General features: G+C 41.3%; 1 protein-coding gene across 1 annotated transcript in view; it reads right to left on the bottom strand.

Annotated features, from left to right (window-relative positions):
* Positions 1-16,961, bottom strand: part of LOC133611932 (uncharacterized) — a 151,676-nt gene that overhangs the window by 59,731 nt on the left and 74,984 nt on the right. Inside the window, exons 10-11 of the mRNA XM_072913688.1 lie at positions 6,942-7,166; positions 257-481 (exon numbers count right to left, since the gene is read on the bottom strand). Of these exons, the coding sequence (XP_072769789.1) occupies positions 257-481; positions 6,942-7,166 (450 nt within the window). The remainder of the gene's footprint in view (positions 1-256; positions 482-6,941; positions 7,167-16,961) is intronic.

Raw genomic sequence — 16,961 nt, 5'->3', positions numbered from 1 at the left:
GTAAAACTTTTACCACAGACTGAACAGGGAAAATCTTTTTCCTCGCTGTGTGTTCTCATGTGTCTTTTTAAATGATCTTTTCGTGTAAAACCTTTACTACAAATTGAACAGGAAAAATCTTTTTCCCCACTGTGTATTTTCATGTGTCTTTTCATTTTATGTTGGCGATTAAAAGTTTTGTCACAGTGAGAGCATTGAAAGTGTGTGTGGTCAGTGTCACATGTCTTAATATCACCTTTAGAATCTTTATCATCACCTTTGAACTCGTCTTCACTCTTCACAGTGACACCAGTCAATGGCATCTTGGGGACATCAACTTTCTCCAGTTCTTCAATATGCTTTTCTTCTTGACTGATGCTATGTTCCTCCTCTTCTTCTTTAACGTGCGGGTCTTGAGGCTCCACCTCTTCCTCTTTGATGTGGGGGGGCTGTGGTTCCTCCTGTTTCATCCTGGAGGTCCACTCCTGCTGCTCAGGGAGATCTGCAGGGCACAAAAAGACAAACACAAGCTTTAGAAAAGTTGTCCGGTCACCAGAAAATGTTCTGATAAACAAAAAAATTAATAAATAAACAGCAGTTAAACCCGACATACTAACAAAAAAAGCTGCTCGTACACCTGAAGGACAAAACTGAACAAGACAAAAAATGGAAATGTAATTGACGAAATCCTGTGCAAATCGTGTAAAAAATGAAAAGTGGGAGAAACAGACTCTTGCCCTCAGGATGCAGGTACGCCCCTAGTAATAGGAAGGCCAAAAACAACAGATACATTAGATTATTTGATCCCTCAGCTGTTGACTTTACAAATGAGCTTCTTAAACAAGCTTAGCTGCTATGCAGTCACTTTAGTGGGAAGCGACGTGTGATGATTAGTTTTTATTGTATTACAAATGTTTGTAGTTTTTAGCTCAATGCCTTCATGATGGTTTGTATGTTGTATGTATTTTATGTATTTGTACCTTGTTTTTACTGTCGTACCTTGTTTTTAATGACTACTGCTGCAAACCAACTATCTGAAATGCAGACAATGTTACATACAAATAGTGTGAGAGTCCAGTCTATAGTGGATCTAACATAATAGTGAGAGTCCAGTCCATAGTGGATCTAACATAATAGTGAGAGTCCAGTCCATAGTGGATCTAACCTAATAGTGAGAGTCCAGTCCATAGTGGATCTAACATAATAGTGAGAGTCCAGTCCATAGTGGATCTAACATAATAGTGAGAGTCCAGTCCATAGTGGATCACACATAATATGTGCAAGAAGTCGTCTCCCCAGTCTCTCTGTCGGGGGAACAACCTGTCAACTTTTGAAACTCAAAAAGTCTAGTAGCCAGGGTCCAGGGCCCGGTAGGTCCAGGACAAAGTCCTGGTGGGGGGTTCAGACGCAAAATGAATTTCAGCATTCAGACAGGTTAGATTGTGGCTAAAACCTTCACATTTGTCATAACCAGAGGCCACTTTTGACACAGAAAAAAACTGCAAAAATCATAAAGAGAACAAACAATGTTTTATTCTATTAGCTAACTTCCTTTATCTGAATAGTCATTTGTGATTTATTGCATTAAATAACAAATATCTTGCAGTCATGTTGTTTAGGTTTCAAAATGATTCTGCTACGACGAGACCCAGCTAACCACAAAACAACAACAACAAGGCGGCGGGGCAAGAGAGCGGGGCTACATGCTAGGCTAAAGGCTAGAGCTACACGACCACCATTACCTAGCCTGCTGCTAGCTAACGTGCGCTCGCTCGACAACAAGCTGGATGAGCTGAGAACCAGGATTACATCCCAGCGTGAACTGAGAGAATGCTGTGCTTTTATTTTCACGGAAACCTGGCTTTCGGACAACATCCCAGACTCTGCTATCCAGCTAGCAACGCACTCAGCCTACCGTGGAGACCGGACAAAGGCTTCAGGAAAGGCGAGAGGCGGCGGCGTCTGTGTTTACGTGAGTAACCGCTGGTGCTCGGACGTACAGGTGGTTGAAAGACACTGCTCGGACAACATTGAGTTTTTGATGGTGAAATGCAGACCTTTTTATCTACCAAAGGAGTTCAGTGCAGTGTTTATACCACTACAGCGCTAAAGCTGCTGCATGACGTCATCAGTAAACAAGAGACCGCACACCCAGATGCTGCGTTCACAGTAGCTGGGGATTTTAACCACCGCAACCTAAAGAGCGTCCTCCCGAAATACCATCAATATGTGAACTTTCCTACGAGGGAAAAAAAACACATTCTGGACCAAGTATACTGCAACATGAGGGGAGCCTACAAGGCTGTACCCAGACCACACTTTGGACTATCTGATCACATCTCAGCTTTTCTATATCCAGCGTACAGACAGCGCCTCAAGCAAGCCCCCTAGTGAGAAAAACTGTTAAAGTGTGGAATGAAGACACTGAACTAGTGCTTCAGGACTTCTTTGGGAATACAGACTGGGACATGTTCAAAACTGCTGCTCAGAGGGATGACGGTACTGTGGACATAGAGGAATATGCTTCCATGTGTGGAAAACATTGTTCCCACAAAACAATACAAGATATACCCAAACCAAAAACCCTGGATTAACTGTGATGTTCGGTCCAAGCTACATGCCCACTCCACTGCATTTGTCTCAGGCAACGCTGAAGACTACAAGAAGGCCAGATATGACCTGCGTAAATCCATCAGCGAGGCCAAGGGACAATATAGACAAAAGCTGGAGGGATTCTACTCCACCACAGATTCCCGGCGCACGTGGCAAGGCCTGAAACACAACACAGACTACAAGCAGGGGAGCAGGGGGGTCACAAACAGCCAACGCTCACTGCCAGATGAGCTGAATGAGTTCTACGCCCGCTTCGAGGTCCTCAACACCAACCAACAGAGAGGGGTTCTGAGCACGGAGCGCACGTAGGACCCACCACTCACTGTGTCAACAACAGAGGTACGTAGAGTTCTGAGGAGAACAAACCCACGGAAGATAGCCGGCCCAGACAACATCCCTGGCCAGGCCCTCAGGGTGTGTTCATCAGAGCTGTCTGACGTACTTTCTGACATATACAACTTGTCAGCTGTTGTACCCACCTGCTTCAAGACCACCACCACCATCGTGCCCCTGCCAAAGAAAAACACTGTGACCTGTCTGAATGACTAGTCACTATTATGACTGTTGCACTCACCCCAATAGTGATGAAGTGCTTCGAGAGGACAGTCATGTCACACATCAAAAAGACCATCCCAGACACACTGGACCCTCTACAGTTTGCCTACCGGCAGAACCGGTCCACTGAGGATGCAGTCAACACAGTCATCCACACCACCCTCACCCACTTAGAGGGCAAGGACATCTATGCCAGGCTATTATTCATTGACTACAGCTCTGCTTTTAACACGGTCATCCCACAAAAACTCACTGCTAAACTCCTCACTGTTGGTCTGACACCAACTCTCTGTGACTGGGTCCTGAACTTTCTCACAAACCAGCCCCAGTCAGTCAGAATCGGCAACCAGACATCAGGCACAAAGGTTCTAAGCATAGGGACCCCCCAAGGCTGCGTGCTGAGCCCCCTATTGTACACCCTCTTCACACACGACTGTGTGGCCTCCCAGAACAACACCAGTATCATCAAGTTTACAGATGATACTACGGTCGTCGGACTGATCACCGGGGGAGCTGAGGCAGCGTACAGAAGGGAGGTAGCGGAACTGGTGGCCTGGTGTCAGGATAATAATATCTTCTTGAACACAGACAAGACCAAGGAGATGATTATTGACCCCCGAAGAAGGAGTGCACAGTACACACCTCTGTACATAGGGGGGACAAAGGTGGACAGGGTGAAAACCTTTAAATTCCTCGGGACCCTCATCAGCGAGGACCTCACCTGGGATCACAACACCCAACAAACAATAAAGAAAGCCCAGCAGCGACTGTACTTCCTAAGTGAAGAGAAGTGAATTATATGTATATAGCGCTTTTACTCTAGTGACTAAAAGCGCTTTACATTGTGAAACCCAATATCTAAGTTACATTTAAACCAGTGTGGGTGGCACTGGGAGCAGGTGGGTAGAGTGTCTTGCCCAAGGACACAACGGCAGTGACTAGGATGGCGGCAGCGGGGATCGAACCTGCAACCCTCAAGTTGCTGGCACGGCCGCTCTACCAACCGAGCTATACCGCCTCTAAGGAGGCTGAGAAAATTTGGCATGCCACCCAAAATTCTCAGCAACTTCTACAGAAGTACGGTTGAGAGTGTCCTTACCAGCTCAACCACGGTCTGGTATGGAAACTGCACTGCTAAGGACAGGAAGGCACTCCAGCGAGTGATTAAAACTGCTCAGTACATATCAGGAGCAGCCTTCCCCTCACTACAGGACATGTACTCTCCCAGGGCCACCAGGAGAGCACACAACATCATAAAGGACAGTACACAGCCCCAGCACAGTCTCTTCAGCCTCCTACCATCAGGCAGACGATACAGGAGCCTGAAATCCAGGACTACGAGACTGACAAACAGTTTCTACCCACAGGCCATCAGGCTTGTGAATGCTATCTTGTGAATGCTAGCCCCCCCGTTTTACTTTTGTCTTTTTGAACAAAAGACAGCTACCATGACCACCCCCGAACTGTGAACCATCACTGTAGACACTTTTCACCTTTGATCACTAGATACACTTTAACTGCTGCTGTGACGCAAGGTCACCTCCATATTTATACTGTTGACTGTCAATCAGAATGTGTAATAATGTTATGTTACTTACTGTGTCTTGTATATACATTTTTATTTTTTATTTTAGCTAAGTACCGTGTGACTTGTTGAAGGGTGGACTAGCAAAGTAAGATTTTCATTATACGGCAAACTGTCTGTTTAACTGTGCATATGACAATAAACAATCTTGAATCTTGACGTATTCCAACATGCTCTGACGAAAGATTGTACGCCTCCTCTTTTATTTGGACTTTCCCTGATTACATGGCAACAGCTTTTTCTAAGGGAGGGGGGTCGTAAACAGCCGTCGCCTTTGGTTACAGAACAGTTCAAAGAAAAGGTCGCCTGGAGAGGAGTCTGGTCCTGCTTCCTCTCCGCTTTGTAGTTTTCGACTCAAGTCTTTTAGCATCTATTATTTTCACATCTTTACTCTTTTTTTCCCCCATTTCATTCATCTCTTCTCTCACGATCTGCCAATAAAAGCTTCAATCAATCAAAAACATTTCTAGATTTGAAATGAACCCTCTGAATACTGCTGCTGTTTGACATCGGTATTAGTTTATTTTGAACATGCATGTAGTGTAGCTACAGTGTATATGTCACATATTCACAATTTCTCATTACAATATGTCCAAAAAAGGAGTAGGAAGTACTACTAATAATAATACATGTACTTGACTGGAAGTAAAATACAAAACAAAGAAAATGTAATCTATAAATTGTGGAAGCATATTGACATGATTGTGTCACACATGATATAAGTGGTGATGTTAAAACGTCAGCGTTATGACAGCTTATTTAGAATCCTGCAGCTTCATTTGCTGTTCTCACCAGCACACTGTTTCTTACTCCGGTTCTTTCTCTCCTGTGTGTGTTCTCAAGTGTCTTACAAGCGATTGTCGTTCAGTAAAACCTTTGTTGCACCTTGAACAGGAATACGGTTTTCTTCCAGAGTGTATTCTCATGTGTTTTTTCAAATGGGGATGTTGTACAAAACCTCTACCACACACTGAACAGATAAAGGGTTTTTCACCAGTATGCGTTCTTGTATGTATTACCAAGTCTTCCTTTCGGATGTATCTTTTATTGCAAATTGAGCACATGAATGGTTTATCTCCAGTGTGTATTCTCATGTGTACCAGAAGGTTTGATTGAATAGTGAAGCTTTTGTTGCACCCTGAACAGGTATAAGGTTTTTCACCAGTGTGTATTCTTGTGTGTATTTTCAAATTTTCCTTCTGACAGAATCTTTTGCCGCAAACGGAGCAAACAAAAGGTTTTTCTCCAGTGTGTGTTCTCATGTGTCTTTGAATATCTTTATTTTCTGGAAAACCGTTAAGGCAAATTGAACAGAAAAAGCGTTTTGTGTGTATTCTCGTGTGCTTTTTCAGAAGACCACCGTATTGGAACGTTTTGTCACAGTAAGAGCACTTGAATGGTTTTTCTCCATTGTGTATTCTCATGTGCAGTGCAAGGTCGGCTTGTTCAGAAAAGCTTCTGCTGCATTTTAAACAGGCGAAAGGATTTTCAGAAGAGTGTATTTTCGTGTGTCTTTTCAATTTTTGCTTGTCAGAAAATCTTTTATCGCAAACTGAGCAAGTGAATGGTTTTTCTCCCGTGTGTCTTCTCATGTGTTGTACGAGCGTTGACCGTTCCGAAAAGCTTTTTTTGCAGTTTGAACAGGAAAACGGTTTTTCTCCAGTGTGTGTTCTCATGTGTCTTATCAAATCACGTTTTGTTGTAAAACCTTTACTACGGATTGAACAGGGAAAATCTTTTTCCTCCCTGTGTGTTCTCATGTGTCTTTTCAAATTATATTTTTCTGTAAAACCTTTACTACAGATTGAACAGGAAAAATCTTTTTCCCCACCGTGTATTTTCATGTGTTTTTTCAGATAAGCATTACGTGTAAAACTTTTACCACAGACTGAACAGGGAAAATCTTTTTCCTCACTGTGTGTTCTCATGTGTCTTTTTAAATGACCTTTTCGTGTAAAAACTTTACTACAGATTGAACAGGGAAAATCTTTTTCCTCGCTGTGTGTTCTCATGTGTCTTTTCAAATGACCTTTTTGTGTAAAACCTTTACTACAAATTGAACAGGAAAAATCTTTTTCCCCACTGTGTATTTTCATGTGTCTTTTCATTTTATGTTGGCGATTAAAAGTTTTGTCACAGTGAGAGCATTGAAAGTGTGTGTGGTCAGTGTCACATGTCTTAATATCACCTTTAGAATCTTTATCATCACCTTTGAACTCGTCTTCACTCTTCACAGTGACACCAGTCAATGGCATCTTGGGGACATCAACTTTCTCCAGTTCTTCAATATGCTTTTCTTCTTGACTGATGCTATGTTCCTCCTCTTCTTCTTTAACGTGCGGGTCTTGAGGCTCCACCTCTTCCTCTTTGATGTGGGGGGGCTGTGGCTCCTCCTGTTTCATCCTGGAGGTCCACTCCTGCTGCTCAGGGAGATCTGCAGGGCACAAAAAGACAAACACATGCTTTAGAAAAGTTGTCCCGCACCAGAAAATGTTCTGATAAACAAAAAAATAAATAAATAAACAGCAGTTAAACCCGACATACTAACAAAAAAAAGCTGCTCGTACACCTGAAGGCCAAAACTGAACAGGACAAAAAATGGAAATGTAATTGACGAAATCCTGTGCAAATCGTGTAAGAAATGAAAAGTGGGAGAAACAGACTCTTGCCCTCAGGATGCAGGTACGCCCCTAGTAATAGGAAGGCCAAAAACAACAGATACATAATATTCTTTGATCCCTCAGCTGTTGACTTTACAAATGAGCTTCTTAAACAAGCTTAGCTGCTATGCAGTCACTTTAGTGGGAAGCGACGTGTGATGATTAGTTTTTATTGTATTACAAATGTTTGTAGTTTTTAGCTCAATGCCTTTTTTTTTTTTTTTTTTTTAGTTTATTATTCTTCGGTCAATGGTCAACAAAATAAACAAACAGTTGCACATTCATAGATAGAAAATGAAAATGAAAATGTTGCAGACCGAAAGGGTTTAGGCTGAAGTTGAACACTTATAGCGCCTAACCCTATAAACAATGTCAAGTACAAGATGAACTTCCGAAAATTATGAAATGTCCTTTGTACACATATTATAAATACACATTATACACAACATGAACACTGTTCAATTATATACACAGTAAAGGCATGTAAAATATCCTTATACGCGTGTTAAACCTTTGTACCAATTTATATACTATATACAAACAATTATACTTCCATTATTATTTATATCCCACATTTAGTATTTTAATTAACATTGATCATAGTATTAACTACTGTGTTGATTCAAGAGTGATATATTTTTCCAAGACATTGGTCTTAAAGTGTTTTTTAAATGTGTGAATAGACCTGGAACATTTTAAGGAATCATCCAAGCTGTTCCACAGTTGAACCCCCCTGACAGAAACACATCTACTTTTTAAGCTTGTTCTTATCTTAGCTTTCTGGAAGACAGCTGAACCTCTGAGGTCATAGGTATTCTCTCTGGGTTTGAACCTCTCCTGTAGACACCGAGGCAGCATGTGGTTATGAGCTTTGTACGTCACAATAGCAGTGTTGAGGTCAACAAGATCATGCAGTTTTAAGGTTTTTAATTTAATAAACAGAGCATTGGTATGGTCATGATAATCTGCATAATTTACAATTCTAATCGCTTTCTTTTGAAGTAAGAATATAGAGTTGATGTTTGTTTTGTAATTGTTACCCCAGATTTCAACACAATAATTAAGATAAGGGAGTACGAAAGAATTATATAACATATTAAGAGCCTTTTGATTTACGGAGTTTTTGATTTTATGTAACATAGCAATATTTTTTGCCATCTTTGTCTTAAGTATATTTATGTACAGTTTCCAATTTAATTTATCATCTATATAGATTCCCCAAAATGTTGTTGAATACACCCTTTCTATCTCCATATCATCAATTCTTATATGACACTGTATGTTATTTTTTCTATTTCCAAAAATTATATATTTTGTTTTATTTAGGTTGATTGACAGTTTATTGGCATCAAACCATTGCTTTAGTATATGGAGTTCACTCTCTACAGTCTCTAAGAGTTGGCCAAGGTCTTGCCCAGAACAGTACAGACTTGTATCGTCAGCAAAGAGAATACAATTGAGTTTTTTAAAGATTTTGCAGATATCATTAATATACAATAAAAACAATTTTGGTCCCAGTACAGAACCTTGGGGCACTCCATGTGTTATAATCTTTTTATCTGAATCTACATTGTTCATATGCACATACTGTTCTCTACCACCAAGATAACTTTTCAACCAATCATGAGCAAGACCTCTAAAACCATACCTCTGCATTTTGTTTAAAAGTAATGTGTGATCGATGGTGTCAAAGGCCTTGCTCAGGTCAATAAAAAAAAGTTTTTAGGTCAATGCCTTCATGATGGTTTGTATGTTGTATGCATTTTATGTATTTGTACCTTGTTTTTACTGTCGTGCCTTGTTTTTAATGACTACTGCTGCAAACCAAATTGCCCCTCGGGGACAATAAAGATTTTCTAAGTCTAAGTCTAAGAAAGGAGGTTCATTACAAAAGAGAAAGAACTGAACCACTCACAAGAAACCAAAAGCAAAAAGCAAAAAAGGAAACCTTAAAGGGGAACATTATCACCAGACCTATGTAAGCGTCAATATATACCTTGATGTTGCAGAAAAAAGACCATGTATTTTTTTAACCGATTTCTGAACTCTAAATGGGTGAATTCTGACGAATTAAACGCCTTTCTATTATTCGGAGCGATGACGTCACATCGGGAAGCAATCCGCCATTTTCTCAAACACATTACAAACACCGAATCAAATCAGCTCTGTTATTTTCCGTTTTTTCGACTGTTTTCCGTACCTTGGAGACATCATGCCTCGTCGGTGTGTTGTCGGAGGGTGTAACAACACGAACAGGGACGGATTCAAGTTGCACCAGTGGCCCGAAGATGCGAAAGTGGCAAGAAATTGGACGTTTGTTCCGCACACTTTACCGACGAAAGCTATGCTACGACAGAGATGGCAAGAATGTGTGGATATCCTGCGACACTCAAAGCAGATGCATTTCCAACGATAAAGTCAAAGAAATCTGCCGCCAGACCCCCATTGAATCTGCCGGAGTGTGTGAGCAATTCAGGGACAAAGGACCTCGGTAGCACGGCAAGCAATGGCGGCAGTTTGTTCCCGCAGACGAGCGAGCTAAACCCCCTGGATGTCTTGGCTCACACCGTCCCTTATGCCACCGAAGTTGATCAAGAGAAGAATATCGACCCTAGCTTCCCTGGCCTGCTGACATCAACTTCAAAACTGGACAGATCAGCTTTCAGGAAAAGAAAGCGGATGAGGGTATGTCTCCAGAATATATTAATTGATGAAAATTGGGCTGTCTGCACTCTCAAAGTGCATGTTGTTGCCAAATGTATTTCATATGCTGTAAACCTAGTTCATAGTTGTTAGTTTCCTTTAATGCCAAACAAACACATACCAATCGTTGGTTGGAAGGCGATCGCCGAATTCGTCCTCGCTTTCTCCCGTGTCGCTGGCTGTCGTGTCGTTTTCCTCGGTTTCGCTTGCATACGGTTCAAACCGATATGGCTCAATAGCTTCAGTTTCTTCTTCAATTTGGTTTTCGCTACCTGCCTCCACACTACAACCATCCGTTTCAATACATGCGTAATCTGTTGAATCGCTTAAGCCGCTGAAATCCGAGTCTGAATCCGAGCTAATGTCGCTATAGCTTGCTGTTCTTTCCGCCATGTTTGTTTGTATTGGCATCACTATGTGACGTCACAGGAAAATGGACGGGTGTATATAACGATGGTTAAAATCAGGCACTTTGAAGCTTTTTTTAGGGATATTGCGTGATGGGTAAAATTTTTAAAAAAACTTCGAAAAATAAAATAAGCCACTGGGAACTGATTTTTAATGGTTTTAACCCTTCTGAAATTGTGATAATGTTCCCCTTTAAAGTCCCAGCATAATGGAAAAACAAGTTGACTTTATATGTTTATTTGTGTTTCATTGTATCCACTTCATCATATCCAATTGTATTGACATTCCACAAAGTATGTGAAAATACTGTCTAAACTAGAGATGCGCGGTTTGCGGGCACAACCGCGGAGTCCGCGGATTATCCGCGGATCGGGCGGATGAAATTTTAAAAAATTTGATTTTATCCGCGGGTCGGGTCGGGCGGTTGAAATAAAAAAAAAAAAGATTTTAAGTAGATTCAGGCGGGTGGCAGTTAAACCAATTCGGAAATATATATACATAGTTAAATGTTGTTACCCACATAAGAAAAACGAGCAGGCACCTGCAGCATATGCCACAACAGAAGAAGAAAAAAAGAAGAGATGGACACTTTTACGGAGCGGAGAAGGGACGCCTCGCCGGGGTCCGGGACCGAGGCCCCTTCCCCCGAGAGGGCCCCACCGGGAGCCGTAGCTGAGGCGATCCGCGAGAAGGGCCCGACGCACGTCCAGGGTCACCACCGCGCCCACCGCACCGACACCGCAGCAGGTAAGCAGCTTACCTGCCCGCCACCCCCGTGGCCGGGGGCTCGTAACAGGGGTCACTCCACGCGCTCCGCCCGCGCAGCTTACCTGCCCGCCACCCGTGTTGCCGGGGGCGCGTAACAGGGGTCACTCCGCGCGCAGTGCGCTCACGAAAGGGGTGGGGCTCACCCTGGTTGATATAGACAGCAGGACGGTGGCCATGGAAGTCGGAACCCGCTAAGGAGTGTGTAACAACCCACCTGCCGAATCAACTAGCCCTGAAAATGGATGGCGCTGGAGCGTCAGGCCCATACCCGGCCGTCGCCGGCAGCGAGACGCGCTTGGAGGTGCGCTCAGCGCGGCTCCCATATGATTGCGCACTGGTGTGCGTCTGGGCCGTGACAGCGTGGCACGCGAATGTCTGTGCTGCATTGGATCAGTCTCCTTTCTTTAACAGGCAAAAGCTTTATAACCTCACTAATGCCTTGCATCGTCTATATTAGATATATAACAACGGGCGGGTGCGGGCGTTTGCGGTTCTGATTAAATGTTAGAACGGGTGGATGGCGGATGGTTGACGACTTTCTGATGCGGTTGCGGATGAAATAATTGCTTATCCGCGCATCTCTAGTCTAAATGCAAATGACACAAATTCAGGCAGCAATTTTGAAATATTCCGCTTCAAATATCTTGGCAATTTCCGTAGATTTGGGGTCGGATGACATCACGAGAGTAATGCTTCTGCACTCTGACCATATCAGATCAGTCATACTGGAAATAATTATGTAAGAAAAGAACACATATGTTTGGTTTTTCTTATGCATTCCAAATGGTAAATACACACCTAACAGTTGAGTCACCAGATCGAGGGTCCTCTTGCATGTACAAAAGCAGTGAAGTTGTCACGTTGTGTAAATGGTAAATAAAAAGAGAATACCGTATTTTCCGCACCATTAGCCGCACCTAAAAACCACAAATTTACTCAAAAGCTGACAGTGCGGCTTTTAACCCGGTGCGCTTTATATATGGATAAATATTAAGATTCATTTTCATAAAGTTTCGATCTCGCAACTTAGGTAAACAGCCGCCATCTTTTTTCCCGGTAGAACAGGAAGCGCTTCTTCTTCTACGCAAGCAACCGCCAAGGTAAGCACCCGCCCCCATAGAACAGGAAGCGCTTCTTCTTCTACTGTAAGCAACCACCCGCCCCCGGAAGAAGAAGAAAAAACGCACGGATATCACCGTACGTTTCATTTCCTGTTTACATCTGTAAAGACCACAAAATGGCTCCTACTAAGCGACAAGGATCCGGTTCATGAAAAGACGCAATCTCTCCATCCGCACACGGATTACTACCGTATTTCACAGCAACTGATATTCCTGTGAACCGCACTGTGGAACGGGAGCACGTACGGTGAATATTCGCACCACAGGGAATGAGAAGTCATCCTTCACTGTGGTTCTAGCTTGCCATGCTAACTTCCACCCATGGTGATATTCAAAAGGAAGACCTTGCCAAAAGAGACCTTTCCAGCCGGCGTCATCATAAAAGCTAACTCGAAGGGATGGATGAAGAAAAGATGAGCGAGTGGTTAAGGTAAGTTTAAGTTTACGCGAAGAGGCCGGGTGGCTTTTTTCACGCAGCTCTGTCCATGTTGATATACGTATGTTTGTGATTGCACATTTGCGTACATTTTGGGAGTGAACAGAGTTGTTAGAACGCTGGTTTTTAATATATTATTAAAGTTTGACTGACCTATCTGACTGTTTTTTTGACATTCCTTTAGCGCAGTTAGATGCGGCTTACAACACGGGGCGGCTTATTGGTGGACAAAGTTTTGAAATATGCCGTTCATTGAAGGCGCGGCTTTTAACCCAGGGCGTTAGCTCATTTGGAATTTGATGCCTGCAACATGTTTCGAAAAAGCTGGCACAAGTGGCAAAAAAAAGACTTAGAACGTTCAAAAGTTTCATGAAATGCTCAGTCATTCACAAACAAGGATGGGGCGAGGGTCACCACTTTGTCAACAAATGCGTGAGCAAAGTGTCGAACAGTTTAAGAACAACATTTCTCAAAAGCTATTGCAAGATATTCAGGGTTTTCACCATCTACAGTTCGTAATATCATCAAAAGGTTCAGAGAATCTGGAGAAATCACTGCACGTAAGCCATGATATGACGGACCAGGTGGTACTGCATCAAAAAGCAACATCAGTGTGTAAAGGATATCACCACACAGGCTCAGGAACACTTCAGAAAAACCACTGTCAGTAACTACAGTTCGTCGCTATATTTGTAAGTGCAAGTTAAAACTCTACTATTCAAAGTGAAAGCCATTTATCAACACAAATTCTTCTCTTAGTCTATTCTTAAAACCCACTATGCTGGTGATTGATACCAGATATTGTGGAAGTCGATTCCAGTAAGTGATTGCCCGATACATTACAGTCTTTTTCAAAACATCAGTTTTGGGTTTAAGACGGGTGAAAGCACCTCTTAGGGCTAGCCTGGTACCATAGTTGTGACTGTCATTAGCAAGCAACAGCTGAGAATACAGATATGAAGGTTTATGGTATGGATAGATTTAAAAAAAAAAAAAATAGAATCAAACTACAATCTAGTCTTTCACCAACTCTCATCCATGACAATTCAGTATGCATGATCTCAACGCCAGTCCTAAATGAGCAATGGAGAGCTAGTCTGGCAACTCGGTTTTGGGTAAACTGGATTTTATTTAGTTCTTGTTTAGATGCATTAGACCAGATTGCTGGGCAGTAGTCAAGATGTGACAATACAAGGGATGGTATAACTTGAGGTATTGTGTGGAAGCACGATTGCTGTGGATCGACTACCACCAGTCCAAAATAGTCAGAATCCCCCACGTCAGCATTCTATTCAGTTGTAAACAAATGGCACAAAATGTCACAGAAGGTGACCAGAATGTTTTTAACTCCTGTAATTTGTAGGAAGCTAAATTGCACAGTATTTTAAGAATGGTTGAAAGGACAGTGTTGTATGTGGGAGATAGGTGGTGTCACAGACCATTGTTTTGGCTCTCAGTCGGATCTGCTCGGTGGAAACTCCTTGGCCGTCTGCTCTCTGCGTGTTGCACCAGTCTTCCAGATCGCTTTCCAGTTCAAATCCAATCTTTTGTTGTTTATTTGCACTGTGCCAGTACTTCAGGCTGCTGTCTTTACCGTCTTATTATCTACTTAGTAAAACTGAAGTTCCATGCAGCAGCTCTATTTTGTTTTTCAACAGGCAAATTGATCAACTTCACCTTAATATTGTTGTGTCTTTGCCAGTTTGTTTGATTCAATGTCAACAATTTAATTTGTCAGCTGTGACGCGTTCTGCTATTTCATTGGTTTAATGAGACATGGCTAAATTTATTGGCGGCATGTGAATCTCTCTACAGCACTAATATGTTGAAATAAATGACACACCGGATGTGCTGAAGGAAGTTTTAAGAGGAAATATATTTTCATATTTTGCTGGGTTGCAAGTGATGTCACGTCCGTGCTCGGACTCAAGCACATGAAGGGTAAACAAAGACATTTTCTAAAAAGAACAATTGAAATCAGAGTGAAAATGTTGCATAAATGTGCTGTTTTTACTCATAAATCTCTCGTAGGCTGCCTTATTCAAAGCACAGACATACTGTATCTTGATAACGAACACACGCTACAACAAAACACAAATCCATTCCATGTGGAGGTTTCCTAAAGAAAAGTGTTGATAGAAAAGTAACTACATCCAAATAAACATTGATGTTATTTTTTCCATGATGTCTGGCTTGTATATTCCCCACACTGTAAAAAATTACTGTAAAAATACAAAAAGAAATTACAGTTATATACTGTTCTTCTTAAATGCAGTTAAGTACTGTAAATTTTGTTGCATTTTACAAAAAATATAGACTAGCAGTAAGTTACTGTAAAACTACAGGATAATTCAGTATTTTTCAGACTTGTTTCTTGGGTCCGCCCACAATTCGTCCAACCGAGCTTCATTTCACCTGGCCGCCGCAGCTAAATCCATCCTACTGCATGGTGTGTTTTTGATAACAAGGTAAGAGTCACTTGTACCTTGATGTGTCATTTTCTGTTTGAATTGCTTTATATATATATATTTATAAAGTCCGAAATGACAGTGTCACAGTCAGCATCACAGACACTATCGTTGACCACATGTACCGCCGCATGCTAGCGAGCTAAGTTTTCTTCATATTTGTCATAGTGATCATAATGTCATAGTCATCTCAAAAAGATGATAACTTGCAACATATGTGCTACGACTTGCAGCAATGTATTTGCGTATGTTAGACCAGTGGGGGGTACTTGAAGGTATGCCAAGGGGTACGTGAGATTTTTTTTAAATATTCGAAAAATAGCAAAACTTAAAAAATCCTTTAGAAATATATTTATTGAATAATACTTAAACAAAATACATGTTTAGGATGAAGTTCATGAATCCTGAAGGATCTCTACTACAATCCCCAAAGAGGGCACTTTAAATTGATGATTACTTCTATGTGTAGAAATCTTTATTTATAATTGAATCACTTGTTTATTTTTCAACAAGTTTTTAGTTGTTTTTATATATATTTTTCCAAATAGTTCAAGAAAGACCACTACAAATGAGCAATATTTTGCACTGTTATACAATTTAATAAATCAGAAACTGGTGACATAGTGCTGTAATTTACTTCTTTATCTCTTTTTTTCAACCAACAATGCTTTGCTCTGATTAGGGGGTACTTGAATTAAAAAAAATGTTCACAGCACTGAAAAAAGGTTGAGAACCACTGTCCTAAGGCAGTGGTTCTCAACCTTTTTTCAGTGATGTACCCCCTGTGAACATTTTTTTAATTCAAGTACCCCCTAATCAGAGCAAAGTATTTTTGGTTGAAAAAAAGAAATGAAGTAAAATACAGCACCATGTCATCAGTTTCTGATTTATTAAATTGTATAACAGTGCAAAATATTTCTCATTTGTACTAGTCTTTCTTGAACTATTTGGAAAAAATATATAAAACAACTAAAAATTTGTTGAAAAATAAACAAGTGATTCAATTATAAAGATTTCTACACATAGAAGTAATCAACTTAAAGTGCCCTCTTTGGGGATTGTAATAGAGTTCCATCTGGATTCATGAACTTCATTTTCAATATTTCTTCACAAAAAAAAAAAATCTTTAACATCAATATTTATGGAACATGTCCACATGTCTCAGCTGCATTACTGCTACGTTTTAACCAAGCCTCCATTGTTTTCTACATGGATAGTTGATTGACAGTTGGTGCTGTGTGGCACCGCCAGGTAGGGTCAAACCATCATGGCATGGGGGAAACTCTGGCTTTGTGGTAATGAATAGAATAGCCTACTTGATTTGATGTTCAGTTTATGAACTTACATTCATATTTTGTCGAAGTATTATTCAATAAATATATTTATAAAGGATTTTTGAATAGTTGCTATTTTAAAATATTTAAAAAAAATCTAACGTACCCCTTGGCATACATTCAAGTACCCCCATGGGTACGCGTACCCCGATTTGAGAACCACTGCCTTAGGAGACTACATGTAAACAGAGTAAAGAGAGAGCGAGTGAGGTGGCCATTCCAAATACCGTATTTTCCGCACTATAAGGCGCACCTAAAAACCACAAATTTTCTCAAAAGCTGACAGTGCGCCTTATAACCCGGTGCGCTTTATATATGGATTACCGTATTT

This window comes from Nerophis lumbriciformis, linkage group LG08 (assembly GCF_033978685.3).
Source record: "Nerophis lumbriciformis linkage group LG08, RoL_Nlum_v2.1, whole genome shotgun sequence".
Lineage (NCBI taxonomy): Eukaryota > Metazoa > Chordata > Actinopteri > Syngnathiformes > Syngnathidae > Nerophis > Nerophis lumbriciformis.
This window is presented reverse-complemented; position numbering and strand designations above follow the sequence as displayed.